This window comes from Ovis aries, chromosome 13, assembly GCF_016772045.2.
Source record: "Ovis aries strain OAR_USU_Benz2616 breed Rambouillet chromosome 13, ARS-UI_Ramb_v3.0, whole genome shotgun sequence".
In the NCBI taxonomy this organism is placed as follows: Eukaryota; Metazoa; Chordata; class Mammalia; order Artiodactyla; family Bovidae; genus Ovis; species Ovis aries.
This window is the reverse complement of record NC_056066.1, coordinates 28,199,996-28,216,753: the sequence shown is the minus strand read 5'-3', so window position 1 is coordinate 28,216,753 and position 16,758 is coordinate 28,199,996. Positions and strand designations below refer to the sequence as shown.

Genomic DNA, 16,758 nt, shown 5'->3' with positions numbered 1-16,758 from the left:
TTTGTGCCCCCCTCTCCAAATTCAAATGTTTAAACCTAATCCCCAATGTGATGTGATGTTATTTGGAAGTGAGGCCTCTGGGAAATGATTAGGTTGTGAGGGTGGAACCCTTGAATGGGATGAGTGCCCTTAGAAAAGGGGCCCCAGAGAACTGCCTTGTCCCTTCCTCCCTGAGAGGACGCACAAAACAGCAGCAGTCTATGAACTAGCAAGTGAGCTCTCACCAGACAGTGAGTCTGCTGACATCTTGATCTCGGCCTCCCCAGCCTCCAGAACTGTAAGAAGTAAGTTTCTGTTGTTAGCGTACAGCCCTGTCTATGGTGTTTCTATTAGAGCAGCCTGAGAAGGCTAAGGCAGTTCTAAACACATACGTGTGATCTGAAAGAGCTCTGCAGCGCCCTGGGCCCAGCTTCAGTGAGCTCAGTCATTAATGAGGGGCTCTCTTTCACACCCTCAGAGTGCAGGATGGGCACATTGGGAAAAAAGGTTCTTGTTCTATTTACACAGCTGGAGGGTTCAAAGAAGTCTCCGAGCTGGAAACTGCTAGGATTCCCCTCTCTGCGTATCATTGTCATTTCTGTCCCATCCTCTCTGCATATCATTATCATTTTTGTCCCATCTGTGCCCAGGGTTTGATTTCTGAAAGTAATGTGTCTACAGCCTGACCTTCCTGAACATTTTGAGAGAAGGATCAAGACAAGGTGTTTCCCTTACATAATATTCTTCAGCACAATGCCTCATTTTGGAGCTTTGAAATAAGGACCCCAAGAGAAACAGGGGGCCTTTAAAAATGCTAACAGATGCCTTCTTTGCAAGGAAGAGGATGGAGAGGGTTAAAGGAACATTCAGCTGCCTCTCCTTCTTCCTCAGCATTCAAAGGAAGGAAAGTGCCAGCAGCTTCCTCAGTGTCTTGGGCCCAAATACCGTTTTAGTTTTCTCCTTATCTGTGTTCCCAAAGGTCTTCTAAGCAAATACCAGAGTAATGGTCTGAGGCCACAGCAGCTGTTGGTTTCCTCCCTCTTGACAAAAGCACTTAAACCAAAAACCTTAAGAAAAGAAAGAGAAATATAAACACCTCTTTTTAAATGCCTTGCAAAATCATGCCACTTTGTTCTTTATCCTTTTTTGTATAACACAGGAATAGCTAGAGACCCATTTCCACTTAAAGCCTGCATGAGGATGAACAAAAGCAGTTTCTTTTTTCCTACTGTGTGGCACTTTTTCAGAAAGTCAAGAACTGCTGAAGTAAGATGTCTCCCAGGGCTAGATTCCAATTAACTGTGGCACTGATTGCTGATAACTTTTGGCAATCACCAGTTCTTTAGAAAATGGGACAGAGTATCTGAAAGATCATAAAGACAAGATGCCTGATCAACTGAGACTGAAAACCTAACACCCACTTACCCCCAGGCTTCCTCAATTTTAGAATGAAAATCGTGGAGGGAAGAAAGCATTGAGAATGAAATGTTGCCAGTCTTGTGCCTGATGCTCAGTAACCTGAAAGTGTTAGTGTGTGTCTGAAACTCAGATATTGATCCAGCGGTCTGGAAAGTACTTGAATGATCATCATTTCCATGAAACTCTGCATGACTTGCTGTCAGAACTATCTGGAGTAGGAAAACATGAAATTTGGGCTTGGAAGATGTGTGTCTGTACTGTTGTACTGGTTGTACTGTTCTCGGAACTGTGATCTTGGATAAGTCATTGCATCCATTGGCTGCATAACAGACACACTGCCTGGGACCAGGGACTACCTGAGATATGCCCTTCTGATGGACATTGTCAGCCATCTATTTGTAACACATTTGCTAACATCCCACTAGCTCAAACCAGTCATATAGCCACACCCAGAGGAAGTGAGAGAGTATAGTAAAGTCTAGATGGAAGATGGCATAGATAACAAAATGCATGAAGGGTTGAGGCTAAATGATGCAATGTACCATGATACTTAATTCTCTCAGTCTCTGTTCTCTCATCTGTTAAATGGGGATAATAATGCACCACTGAAGACGAGACAAGATGGTACTCATGACTACTCACCTCAAAGCTAGAACAAAGTCAATAGCTGATAAATGTTACTTTCTTCCTACTCCCCTCTCCAACTTTGTGGCATGGAAATTAATACCTGCTACACCACATAGGATTATTGTGAGGTTCTAAAAAGGAAATGCACGTGAAAGCACTTGGAAAGAATGTCAGTTGGTACATAATTTTTGTATTGTGATAACTAGAGAATGCTTCCTCTTACCAGATACAAACATAAATTCAAGCATATGGATATTAATTCACAATTGTCATTGAGTTCTTTGGTTCAGCATGGAGTAAGTGGAAATTTTCTCTGTGATATGCTGTGGTAGTTACATTATGCTGCTAAGTCACTTCAGTCATGTCCGACTCTGTGTGACCGCATAGACGTCAGCCCACCAGGCTCCCCCACCCCTGGGATTATAAAGTAAAGTAAATACATGTGGCCCAAGATCAAGGGCAGGGGTAGGGGAAAGTGCAAATGGGTGGGGAAAGTATGGCATGAGCGAAAGTGACACTCAGAGTGTTGCCCAGGATAGCTGGAACCCATCCAGGAATAAGGTCTTTTCTGTGCTTTATCATCTGCAAGTTCAGTTCAGTCGCTCAGTTGTGTCCGACTCTTTGTGACCCCATGGACTGCAACACACCAGACTTCCCTGTCCATCACCTGCTCAAACTCATGTTCATCGAGTTGGTGATGCCATCCAACCATCTCATCACATCACCTGAAAGCCTCAGTCTTAATGATGAAGTTTCCCAACAAGAAGTAAGGAGTGATGGGTCACAGAGGGAAAACCCTTATGGTTGTCAGGTCACAGTCTTCTTACCTTAATAAATAAAAAGCTGTTTATGAAGCCAGGCAATACTGTTTCAGGAAGGAGAACGCCTCCAGGACCCTAGAGTGGGCTCTTGTCTAACACCTGGAAGTTGTTTAGGGAGACACATGTGCCAACAAAGCAAGAGACTTTGTTGGGAAGGGGCACCCAGGTGGAGAGCAGGAGGGTAAGGGAACCCAGCTCTGCCACGTGGCTTGCAGTCTCGGGTTTTATGGTGATGCAGTTAGTTTCTAGGTTGTCTCTGCCCAATCATTCTGACTCAGGCTCCTTACTGGTGGTACATGCATATCACTCAGTCAGGATGGATTCCAGCGAGACGGATTCTGGGAGATTGGTCAGACATACGGGCTAGTGTTGCCTCTCTCCTTCTGACCTTTTCCGGATTCTTCCAGTTGGTGGTAGCCTCTTAGTTCCATGTTCCTTACCAGGACCTCCTGTTGCTAACATAACTCACGCAAGTGGCTAGTGCTAGTGCTTTCCTGGCCAGAGCCAGCAGTTTCAGTCAGTGTTTCCCCTTTCAATACCATCCTCAGATAATGAACCTTAAATGTGCAACTGGTTGTGATCCCCAGAGACTACAAGGGACCATAGAAATTAACCTTGAAGATGGAGAGGGTGGGGAAGAAAGGGTCAGCATCCTAAAGTGAGAGATGGGAAACCTGAGCCTCTGACAGAGACCTGTCTGATGGCCTTTGTGACATTTCCAAGTGCTTCTGGCCTAGAGAGGTTTATTATGAAGTTCTTTCTTCTTTTTTTAATGTCAAAATAGGGAAGATGGATTGCCCAAAGGACAAGTGCATTTGCTGAGAGGTTCCTTAGTGCAGGAATGTTGCCTCCAAGGTCAGAAGACCCTACCATGCAGTGGAAATTCTTTGAGCCGAGACTCTCTTTCCCTGTGATGCAAACTTAATTGATATTTTACCTGTTTCTATATATTTGATATCCATTGACTTGTTCTTCCAAGGCTGAGTTAATACCAGATTGTAACTCCCGCTCTTTTTGAAGCAGAAGGAACTCCTCTGGAACATGAAATAGTACATGGAGAATGCCTCAATCTAAGGAAATCTGGGGGAAGAGATGTGAATGAGTGTTCCCACTTTTGCATATTTTGGCAACATTAATCATCCTTAAGAATGTCAGGAGGTCTAATGAGCTGGTGATTATTGTCAACTGACATTGCACATCTATTGCCCAGGTTAGACTATTTCCTAAAACCCTACCACCACCACCATCTGCCCATTCCCATCCCCCAAATAAATCTAATGAATTTAGATATAAGAGATGGAATGGTCAGTATTTAAAGGACTTAGATATAGACAGTAAATTGACTGGTATGTTCCTTTTCACAAATAACTCATTATCTTTAATAAACACGAGACTTGTGCTTGATAAGTATCTTACGGTAACTGACTTGACGTGGATGGCCAATGAATATCGATTGGTTTCATCAACGAATAAGTGAATGAGGTACTAAAGTTAACACAATAGCCTAAAATAATGCAGTTTCAAATGCTTAATTTGCGGTCTGTAACTAATAAAAAATAGACCATTAACTCTTTATATGTCACCTGTTGCTGGAGGAGATGGGAAGGAACTGGTGTTCTCACTATCTGTGGCCTTGTTGAGCTAAATGGAGGTCCATTGTGTGAGCAAATTACTTAACCAAAACATCCACAAAATAGCAATAAGCACATTGCCTCCCTCATAGGGTAGCTGAGGGGGTGATGTGAGCTAATGATGAAAATCGCTTAGTCCAGCATCTAGTACAAGTTAAGTGTTTAACAGCCATCATCATCTTCATCTTCATCATCAGCATCAGCATCACCTCAAGATCCTAATTTGGTCCAGGTCCTATAAATGCTTAAAGGTTTGGGTTAGTCAGGGACCTCTCAGACCACCGTGAACATGCTGAGCAACCCCAGACTCCAGGGGCTAGAGTTATGGAGTATGAGCAACCAGGAAAGTTACGCTTCTTTATGTGGTGTGATGACACAGGAAATTCAAAATTCCTTTGTCAAGCTTCCTCCTCTGGCTCAGGAAGGCTGTTATGGTTCCAAAAACTACGCTTTGAGTTTGTCAGAAACCAACTGGCCTCAAACATACAATCGGTCTATTTTTTTAAAAAACCTTGACATAGTCCCACTCTGTTGTACCACTTTAACCCTCTGAGAGATTTAGGGTCAAAGAGAGAGACAGGAAGCAGGGAGTGATTAGCTGTGGCAAAATCATAAAAGGGCAAAGAAAAGTTTGAGATAAGTGATTGGAATTGGTAATCCTGGTGAGTCGGGTTCCAGGAGTAGGAAGGAAGAAGACCAAACAGAAAGCCTCAGAAAAGAATTGTGGAAAATAAAAGGCACAAGATGGGTGCACCTCGTCCAAGTTGTTGAGAAGTCAAAGAGAATGAAAGCTGGGTGGAATGGTTGATGCGTCGGAATAAGCAGAATAGCAAGCCTGTTTCAATGTCCAGCGCTAGGAAGTGGGGCAAATGACCACTGCTGTCTTTAAAAAACCAAGAGTGATTTTCTCCCTCCCCTAAATAAAGCCCTTGAGGAGATAAAAGAAGGATTTGGGAGGTGGGAATATAATTAAAGATGGAGGTGGAGGAATGGGATTCTTGTGGAATGAATTGGTTTTTAGTTGCCCCGGAAAGTGACTAATGGGTATCCCGCTAGGAGATGAGGAGCCATGGTGGGAGGGTGACAATCCTACAGAGAAACACAAGAACATGGGCAGAGGTTGATATGGAAAGTGAGATGGCAAGGGCTTTCTCCACCCCATTTTCCACTGTATCACCTGAAACTAGAATAGGTCCCCACTGATAGTAGGTACAGTACAACTTTGTCAGACAGATGCCTGAATACATAAAAGATTAAATAACCCCTGAGTATTAGTATGCTGGATATAAAAATGTCATGTTTAAGCCAGTAACTAAAAGAACAAGGTCCAGAGACCCCCCGCCCCCGAGAATGCCAAAGATCAAGGCAGAGTGTTGCACTCAGTATGCTAGGGTTATTGAGGATTTTTCTGGATGCTAAGACTCAAGCCAAATGATGGATATAATTGGTTGAATTAGAATGAGGTTACAGTGTGCACGTGTCATGTAGTAGAGAAAGGTGAAGAGTAAAGGACAGAGAGGAGAGGAATCAGAGGGTGACAGTGTAGACCCTGGGAATCTTTAGAATGTGAGTGTGTGAACTGGAGGAGAAAACACGGGTTCATGAAGGACAAAGAACACAAATGAAGGATGAGGAACACAAATGAAAGAGGCTGGATAAGAGGATCAACTTCTGATACCATCTGGGGGTCAGCATGCGGGTCACCCCTATCCTGGAGATGAACTGAGAGTCAGGCATAAAAGCAGCAAGTTCTATCCAGGGACAGGGAACATTAGCTTTAAATTTCATTGATGATTTCACATGTAGTATGTGCATGTCACACATATGGTATAGAGATTTCAAATTATTTCCACATAGAGAATTTCTCAGACATGAAAAAGTTCCAGAAAACCTCATCTTTTTCAATTTCATTATGCTCTGACCCAGGTCTTGGCAATATTTTTTCACTGTCTACTTTTTACAAGGGACCAACCAACAAGTCTGTATGAAACACTCAATCCTTGTTTATGTGGAGTCCTGGGCAGCACTCACACTTAATATTTCATGCTTAGCCCTTCAGGAACTGAGTGCATAAATCTGCTTTTGAAACTTTTCCTAGGAAGAGGCTCTGCCTGTACGTTCATACACATCTGGCCGAATAGCAAGAAAACCCAGTTAATTATCCAGATGTTATGTCAACACTGAGCTAAAAAAAAAAAAAATGGCAACCTAGAAATATCCAAGTGATGAGATTTCTTTTTTGGCTTTCTGCACACCAGCCAGAAAACCAGCTGAGTAATGGTGGCGACTAGATGCCTGGCTGTTGGGTCCATTCCTTAAAAGAGGAATGAATGAATGAAGCTCTGCAGTGCCTTGGGCTGTCAGCTCTAGAGAGGGCATCTGCCAGTGGGTCTTGGGGAGCAGGGGGATGCCCCGGGGAACGGCTAAGCCACCTTGCCTCCTGTCCTGGGTGAGCGGTCCCTGTGCTTTGGTGCAGATCACTTTTCTTGGCTCAAATGTGGTACCTAAGACAGGGATCATTTGTCAAGTGAGCCTGGTACACAGAGAGCTGTAGGCAGATTATGGAAAGAGAGAGGGAGGAGAGGAAGGGAGGGGAGAGGGAGCGCGGGAGAGAGAGAAAGAGCGAGGGAAGAGGGCGAGGAGAGGAGCAGGCTTCTTCAGGAACAGCGCTTTTCAGGCACCGGAGATTCAAGTTAGACAGGGTGGCAAGGCGCCTCCGGGAAGAGGGGAGTGACCGGCGACTCCCGGCATGGCTCTTTTCTTGTGGGATGCTTGAAGACAGCGCGCAGACAGAGTAACTTGGAGGAGAGGAAAACTGGCATGAGGATTCTGCCAAAATGGAAGGGCTCCTGTCTCCGATGAGGACGAAGGTAAGGGGAGTGGATCTCCATTTCTTTTAATTCCGCTCAAAGGTACAGGAAAGGCGGCTGAGGTGTCCTCAGGTTTCTGTGAATGGGAGGCTCAGGGAGCTTTTGTCTTGTTTCAGAACTAGGCTGGCGGATACAACTGGATCTCTCAAAGAATAGGCTCGCCTCAAAGGCAGTGCGATCCCGGGAAGGGGAAAGCACTGGGGGGAGAGAACCATCTGTCAGTGCGGACAATGGGAATCTTAGTGAATGAGTTCTCCTCTCGGGTGATTAGACAGCCATATTTTAGCAGGATTTCCAATCACTCTTCTTCGGAGGCTGTGCAGCCCTCAGAGCTGCTCGTTGCAGGAAGTACCAATTTCTGCACTGCTGTTAAGAAGAAAGAGTAACATGTTTGAAAGGAGAGCATGCCCAGCTCCCACTCAAAATATGCTCTTGCCTCTTCCTCTTCTCTAGAGCCAGAGGGCCAGGGAATCCTCAATGGAAAGTAGGTTAATGCATTCTGGAAGCCAGCGTATTCTCAGGGAACTGCCAGACCCGCGGAAAAGAGTCCAGTGCACTGGGCTAGCCTGATGTCTAGAACTCAGTCCTCTAACATTTAGAGGAGCTTGTAAGAAACAGCTCACCCTCTCCCGGAGGCTCTGGGAACTTGCTCTCCGGGCTGGAGTTTGCCTTTTTGCTTGAAAAAGGGATGCCGTTAAGATGGGGCATTAAAAGCTCAGATGAGGAGTATATTTGATATCTGCTATACCCATATGTAACTCGAAATGGGTATACTAAAAGTTCTACCTTATGCTAGAAATACTACCTTTTCTAAAAAAAAAAAAAAAAATTAGAGGGAAATTATCTCCATAACCACCCAGAAGAGTTAAAGCCAAAAGATTATGGCTTTGATTTGATTTTCACCTCTTTGATCCTCTATTTAGTGATTCCAACACAAACAGACTCTTTTGTCATTGAGCATTTTTTCTCTTGTTTGTTAATGAGCATGACCACAGTGTTTTAAGAGACTATTAGAACTAGAGTCTTACACATGACAGCTTCCATCCTCAGGGAGAATTCCCCATCTTCCTCTCTTGGTCCCCAGTTGTGTGACAGTCATTCATTAGATGGACAGCCCCAAGTGAATTTGTTACCAAAGGTTCTAATCTCAGCCCCTGGGCTGACTGGCTGACTGATCTCCTGCAAGACCTCTTCTGTGACCCATTTGCTCTCTTGAAGCATGTAGCTGGCATCGTTATGGTTGCAGGCAGCATGCCTTAATTCAAGGTACTGCGGAAACAGCAGGTATCTTTTCCTATGTTGTGTACCACTGCAAAGAGAGTGGCACATGGCAGTGAATTCCTGTGTGTCTTTACTGACAGGGTGCGGCGTGAATGCTTTAGGGAATGGCATGGAAATCTGTATGGCGAGCTTCTGAAACTGCTGCCACTGGCACTCTTCCCTAGTCTTGTGCGTGGTCAGGCTTCCATCAGAGCAATGAGTCTGTGCTCATAACCTTAACGTGAGTACAACTCTCAAAGACTTGGACGGGAGTTCCCAATGTAAATGAGTCAAGACCTAAGCACAGTGGCGGAGGCGTAAATCACACTGTGGGCCAATTAGAATGGCATGCTCTTGCAGGGGAAGATATAAATGTCAGTGGGTCAGACTACTCATATATTATGTTTATCAGTTTAATTCACATCAGAGCTTTTTCCTTAACCATTATATCACCCAGTGAAACTATGGAGTAGGGGGTGGTCCCGCTAGAGTTCAAACATAGTCTCTTCATAGCAAATGGACTCATTCAGACCCACTAATTTTTAAGTTTCGTGAGATTTGTGTGTGTGAATTAAACTGCTTCTATGAAATCTTTTTAACTGTCTTTCTGACACTGGAAATCGATATATCCATATTGAAGATTCAAATTACATTGAATTTGGTACCTTCCAGTATCATCCTGACTCAGGGGACAAGACCTGACTGTGCAGGAGTCAAAAGAATATCCCTTTGATGGGTTTCAGCTTTGGTTCCTTAATTGCTCTGTCCCGTGTTGTTGAAATTACCCTGTGAATTGTAAAAATCTATCCAAAGATGTAGATCAGTGGCAGTGGGTTTTTGTTCTTAAACTTTGATCCACACTGTGTCTCATTAAGTCTATTCTGGAATAGATTCCCCCTTTCATAAGTATTTAGCTGGAAGTTTCTGACTTCAGAGTATCATAATAGGTTGAACAAAGAAAGCCTCCTAGCGCTGAATTTTGGTATGTTATGGTTACTTAATAACTTTCTGACAGTTTAAAGCAAGTGTTGAGGTAAATTGGACATCATGCACTAATTTCATTATGCCGTGTAATAGACTTAACCAGTGTAAATCATGGGTGCTTAATGCATTTTTATCTTGGGATTTGCATAATTGACACATAAATATGCATGAGGTTAACTGGAAATGGCAAAAGGAGGTGGGCAAAATGTTCATGAGTGTTCAAATAAGGCATTTGCAAGGAGGGCACCTGATCACTGCATTTCCTGGGTGGTGGCCACACCAGACATGCCTGGAAACAGACAGGGCAGCAGCTGTCAGTGATGCAGGGACTCACTGAAGCTTTTGGCTTGTGGCTGGATTCACTGGAGTACACTACTTATTCTTCCTTTTATATATAATGCAATCTCAGAGCATCTGCAGGCCGATGGATAGACTTGCGACTGCTCTCCTGGCAGGCCACAACACAGGCCTCGGGATTCTAACCATAACAAATGATGTTTGCAGAGACTGGGGGTTGGGGGGAGGAAAAGAGAGGCATTGATTGAGTCATTTCTCCTAGGAGGGTCCAGGAAAGAATTTTATAATTAATCTTCTTTGTGCACTTTTAAAATGTGTCCTTTTTAAATTTGATTTTTAATCCCCCAACTTCCATAATTCTCTTTAATCCTCTGTGCACTGCCTCCAGTGAATGAGGCTGGCAGAAAAATTCCTCTCATTTTCAGCTTCTTGTTATTCCTGCTTGCCAGTGCCTGCTGTAAAATTTGCAGGAGAAGAAAAGGGGAGGGAAGGGGAGAGGAGGGAGGGAAGGGAAGATGGCTTGGTTAAAAGTTCATCTTTTGTTTTTTTCCTTTCAGTTGTACTGAGCTATAATTGGCATACCACGCTGCATATGTTTAAGGTGTAGAGTGTAATGACTTAACATATATATATATATTTCAAAATGATATCACCGAGTTTATTTAACATCCAGCTCCTCATATAGTTACCAAAAAAAGTTTTCCTTTGTGATGGAAACTTTCAGGATTTATGCTCTTAACAACTTTCAAATGTAACAGCCAATAGTGTTCACTGTTCTCACCACACTGTACATTACATTCCTAGTACTGAGTGATCTGATGATTGGAAACTGTACATTTTGACCACCCTCCTCCCAATTCCTTTTATCATCCTCTGCCTCTGGTAACCACAAACGTGATCTCTTTTTCTGTGAGTTTTTTTTTTTTAATTCCACATTTGAGAGAGATGAGCAAGATCATACAACATTCATCTTTCTCTGGCTTATCACCCTTAGCACAATTCCTTCAAGTTCCATCCATGTTGTTACAGATGGCCAGGGTTGCCTTATTTTTATGGCTGAATAGTATTTCATGTATGTGTGTGTGTATAAAACAATTTCTTCATCCATTCATCCATTGATAGACATTTCTGTTGCTTCCATGGCTTGGCTATTGTGAGTAGTGTGACAATGAATAAGGGGTGCAAATATCTTTTTGAGTTTGTGATTTCATTTCCTTTCGATAAATACCCAGAAATAGAATTTCTGGATCATATGATAGTTTTATTTTCTATGTTTTGAGAAATGTGAGGTCTATCTTTTATGTCCAAAAGATTTTATATCCAAGGTGTGTTTTATCAAGTGACTGCACTGTAAATGGATTGAAATGAACTTCTCTACAAAGGATGGAGTATTAACTTCTAGAAAGTTTAACTTGACAGGTTATTAACTCTTCTGTGTACTAACTTGGGTTTTTAGAATACCATGACATTCTTGCCTTTTATATCTCCTTTCCATTAATAATTAGCTAACTTCCCAGAAAACGGAGAAGGCAATGGCACCCCACTCCAGTACTCTTCTCTGAAGAACCCCATGGATGGAGGAGCCTGGTAGGCTGCGGTCCATGGGGTCGCTAAGAGTTGGACACGACTGAACGACTTCACTTTCCCAGAAAAAGCGTTGCTTATGTTTGAACCTCCCTAATTTCTGCCTCAAGGATATTGTGGATATTACTTCACTTCAGTTACTGTTTTTAAAAGGAATGATTTCTGATCTGTGGCTTAGGGTGATTTTCTAAGGGAAGTCATTCTGAAAGGCTCAGGCCATTTGTGAAAGGGATACTAAGGAGAAATGTAAACTGAGCTGATAACAGTATAAGCATTTGAAGTTAACACAAGAATTGTGTCTGGCTCTTGTGCACCCAGAGTAAGTTCCCCAAGCAGCAGTTGCTGTTACTTCAAGGACAATCCTTTTCCACCACACTGCAATTTTGGAAACATTAGATACAGATGTAAGATGTGAGCATCCTAAAATTGCAGGCAATACAGAGAGCAAAAGAATCAAAAGAGTGCAAAGCCCTCTGGCTCTTTAGATCAATTATCATGCAATATAGGAAACCCTTCAAGTCACTTAGAATTGTGCTAACTCTGCTCAAGACTTTGTCAGGACTCCATGGAGGAGTGTGTGAAATGAGCCATTGTGTTCTGCCTGCTTAATACGTAGATTTTGAAAAAAATACTGAAATCTCCTTTTAAAGAGCTCCTTGAAATCACTACAGACTAAAGAATACTGTAGTCTGAGCCAGGAAGTCTAAGGTAGAGCCTTGACAATTACTTTCAAATACATTAAATATACACAAGATTATTCACCAGCTAATGACAGGCTATACTTTATCTTAATGGAGATTTAAATAAGAGGAAAACTACAGGAGCTGAAACATGACAGCTGTAGATTAAATTCAAGGCAGTGTTTCTTGACATCAAACTGTTTTTCCTGAGAAAGGCTTATATGGTTTCTAATCTAGAGGCTTCTGAGACAGGTAAGGATGATCCTACCTATGAAGCCAAGAGGAGCCTTTAAGACACACCCTGTTTTTATGATGCTGTGAATTTTCACCATAAAGCCAATAAAACCAGATATACGTTTGCTGACAAGGCATGCACTAGACTCCTTTATAAAGAGTTACATGTATTGAATCACTCAACTCAGTTGAGTACGAACAGGAAACAACTTAATTCTGTTTTCAAACAGCCTCTTGCAAGCAAACTGAATTGTGGAGAGGAAGTTGGGGTCTACATAGGACAATTTATTTGCTTAATGAGAGGAGATGCACAAGGCAACATAACCTTTCCTAATCAGGTGATAGACTACATCACACTCCCAAAAACCTGTAAAACTTGTGGTTCACACTCTAGCTCTGCTGTTGACTTGGGTGTTTTTCGGAGACAGTTTTCTCATGTACAAAATGCATACAGTGATGAAACCAATACCATATCAGGAGTCCCCAATCTCCAGGATCTAATGCCTGATGATCTGAGGTGGAGCTGATGTAATAATAATAGAACTCAAGTGCACAGTAAATGTAGGGTGCTTGAATCATCTGGAAACCATCACCCTACCTGGGTCCGTGGAAAAACTGTCTTCCACAAAAGCAGTCCCTGGCGCCCAAAAGGTTGGGGACTGCTGCATAGGTTGTTTTGAGAAGTAAATAACATAATGGCTACAGGGTCTTGTCACATTATAATAAATGTTGCTGCTGCTGCTGCTGCTGCTGCTGCTGCTGCTGCTGCTGCTGCTGCTGCTGCTGCTGCTGCTAAGTCGCTTCAGTCGTGTCCGACTCTGTGTGACCCCATAGATGGCAGCCCACCAGGCTTCCCCCATCCCTGGGATTCTCCAGGCAAGAATACTGGAGTGGGTTGCCATTTCCTTCTCCAATGCATGAAAATGAAAAGTGAAAGTGAAGTTGCTCAGTCATGTCTGACCTTCAGCAACCCCATGGACTGCAGCCTTCCAGGCTCCTCTGTCCATGGGATTTTCCAGGCAAGAGTACTGGAGTGGGGTGCCATTGCCCTCTCCGATAATAAATGTTAGCCATTACTAGTATCCTTGTGTGAATGAATATATACCAAAATGCAAGTCTTGCGACAAATGTTTGGGATGAATTGCCGTAGTCATGAGCACAAGTAGGAAAGGCAGAGCATTGGTCTTCAAGCTGAAACGCAGGAGGAGAGCCCCTCCTCACCACAAGGTCCCTGTGAAGTCAGGCCCTCACCTGTCAAGGTGAAGCTCCAAGAGCTGAGACTAAAACAGACACCTTTGGAGTGTAAATCAGTTCTCATTACAGTCAGGGCCTTCACAAAAAATGATGATGATGTAGAAATTGTTTAGAAGAAAAGACTATAGATTCAGCTGAAGCCTAAAGTTTTCCTCTCCAGAACCTCGAGAAAATCAGTTTTCTGCTCCAGGTTTTGGTTTTGTCATCTCCACACTGACACCTTCATAAAAGAACAGTCCTTCTTTCTTTTGTGCTTTAGATCTTACCAAGTTGAAGGTGCATTATTTTCTGTGATCTTTACTGCAGTGGTTACAAGACCTCAGGGAGGAAAGAGCTGGGAACAGGCAGAGAGATGCCTCTGTGGGTCTCCCCAGATAGATCTGCTCTCCTGTCTCCTGGCAGTGGGGCCTTGGTGCTTGGAGACCAGACCTGGGCAAATACAGGATGCAAGGCTTGTTCCACTCCCCAGAAGGTAGATGAAAAGAGCCAGGAAAGACCGCGAAACAGCCTGGTAACTTTTGGACGCTCCAAGCCATGATTGGTTTAAAGCCTTTTCCATCATGTCCCAACAAAAGTCCTGTTGGTCCAGGAGATTTTATGAAGTCACAGAGGAGGCTGACTGGACGACCCTGTGGAAGCAGAAAAGGAATGGGCCCCTGGCTTCATCAGATCCGGTAACAGGGTCCCGGGTGGCCACATCCTGGGCCGGTAAGCCAGGAAAAACAGCATAGATGAGGGCCCTCAAGCTACTGAGCTTATGCTATATAATTAAACTGGAATATGAATGTGGCAGGTAAATGTTAACATGACTGAGGAAGAGAGGGCATAGATGAAGGTTTTTGAGCATTTCTGAAATATAAAAAAAAGAAAATGAAAATCAGTCGTGTCTGACTCATTGTAACCCCATGAACTGTAGCCTGCCAGGCTCCTCTGTTCATGGAATTCTCCAGGCAAGAATACTGGGGTGGGTAGCCATTCCCTTCTCCAGGAGATCTTCCCAACCCAAGGTTTGAACTGGGGTCTTTGAACTGGATTTTTTACTAGCTGAGCTACCATGGAAGCCCTATAAAAAATAGAGAGTTGATATATTTGTGGTAATTCTGTTCATTTTCCAGTCAGATCTATTTGGTACATTTCCAGCAGAAGAAGAGATCTCAACAACAAAGCTGCTGAGCAAGAGAAAGTAACCTATCTATCCAGCAAGGATTTATTAAGTGCTCAGATCAAGTGTCAGGGAATAAACTTGTTTCTTTCTGTCAAGGTTGTACAGACAAAAGGGGAACATGTTAAAGATCCACAAACCAGACAAAGCAGCCCAGTCCCTTCCCTTGAAAAGAATCTGAGCACATGCTCTAGAGGCTGGAAGCAGGAGAAAGTGCTCTCCCGGAAGGGCACGTTCCTTTTCACTGAGTGAAATGCTTTTCACAAGTGGATGATAGCAATTGGATAAATTAACTCCGCATTGGTATTCAAAGGGAATTACTTTAATGGTAATAACTGAGTGTCTTCAAAGGGATAAAGATGCCTCCAGGAGGATCCTACTGCATCTTGGAAGGTTTCCTTTATCTACGTGAAGAGCGTGAACTCCAATGTATTTTCTAAATGGGAAAACTGAACACAGTTATTTCTCCAAAGATTTCAAGTCAAATGCTTTAGTTAGCACTGGGAAAACCAGGTTAGAAAATGCAGTGTCAAGTATGATGAAATTTGATAAAGACCAAAGTTCTTAGTTAATTCATTTTGATAACTAGAATAACCCAAACTACACAGGTGGACTTTCTATTATTCTTCTGTCTCTACAGATTTTTGGTGAGAGATTCATATTTGTGTGTGTGTGTGTAGCTCTCATTCGCTTTCAAAACTGATGTTTCTGAAAATGATTCAAATGCTAGTGTATGTCATAGAAATGGAGCAGAATTTAGATATTTTCCTATAGGCTATAAAACAAATTTCAATTTACAGGTTAAGTAAGTCGTGGCTAGCTCTTGGGTAGGGCTCTTGGGCATGTGCATTGTGGATAGATTGGAAAGATGTCAACATTTACTGTAAGGTACTTTGTTTTCAATTTTAAGGGTAAAATCATAGTATGTACCAAGGATATGCTATAGAATATAACAAAGAGTGAAGAGAATGCAAGTTCTTTAACTCAGCATTGGCCAATAGAAATATAATTCAAGCTATAGGAGTCATTTTAAAGTTGCTTGTAGCCACATTTAAAAAAAAAAAAGACATAGCTATAAGTATCAGGTTGTCCATAAAGTTCATTCAGGTTTTTGGTAAGATGTTACAGGAAAATCTTAATGAACATTTTGGCCAACCCAATAATTTTAATGATGTCTTTTATTTGCTAAATACATCTAATATATTATCATTTCCGCATATCATCAATATCAACATTATGAATGAGATATTTTATGTTCTTTCTTTATAGTGTCTTCAAAATATGGAGTGCATTTTATGCTTACAGCACTTCTGGACTGAGACTGGCCACATTTCAAGGGCTCAGTAGGCACAGATGGTTGGTGGCCACCATGCTAGACAGGGCGTCTCTAACTGATTTATTGGTACAACCACAGAAGCCATAAAGCTGGGATTTGTCTAATGCTGGTTAATTGCAATTGCTGTTCTAATAGCTGATGTTGACAACATCGGCTCTCCCCAGTGCTGTATTGTAGTTGGGATGCTGGTGCAGCCCAGGAGCTCTGGTACAAGCGTATTTGGTGGGATGAATGCCCAGAGCTCTTTGACCTCAACCATGAAAGCTGATGGTCACACACAAAGCATGAATGATCTCAATGCCCTCATTGTGTGGGAGGGATGGGGGTCAAGTCAGAGGGGGCATGTGGACACCAGGGAACAGAGCAATTCTAAGTGGTTCATGGGGTTGTTTTCTATACTTCCCTCCCAGTCAATTTAACATTAATACTTGAGTTTTTCTCTCTCTTTTTTCTTCGCCATTCCAAGTGTTGTTTCAGGTCCTTCCCTTTGGTTTAATCACATTTCTGTAGGGATTTTCTCTAGCTGGTTGCTCCAGACACCAAAGCACTCTATGCAAAGACGTTGTCAGCTGGGGGAACATTTTCCTCCACTCTCCTCAAACAACAGAGTTGAAGTTCTT

The 16,758-nt window shown here is 42.8% G+C and overlaps 1 protein-coding gene across 4 annotated transcripts in view; it reads left to right on the top strand.

The window, feature by feature from the left end:
• The window catches only part of FRMD4A (FERM domain containing 4A), a 703,559-nt gene that overhangs the window by 177,096 nt on the left and 509,705 nt on the right, over positions 1 to 16,758 (top strand). The window contains exon 1 of one of the 4 annotated variants that reach the window (XM_042230565.2): positions 7,097 to 7,347. The exons of the other annotated variants lie outside the window; for them this stretch is intronic. Coding sequence (XP_042086499.1) covers positions 7,315 to 7,347 — 33 coding nt within the window. The 5' untranslated portion in view covers positions 7,097 to 7,314. Of the gene's footprint in view, positions 1 to 7,096; positions 7,348 to 16,758 lie in introns of those variants that run through there. 4 annotated transcript variants of the gene reach the window in all.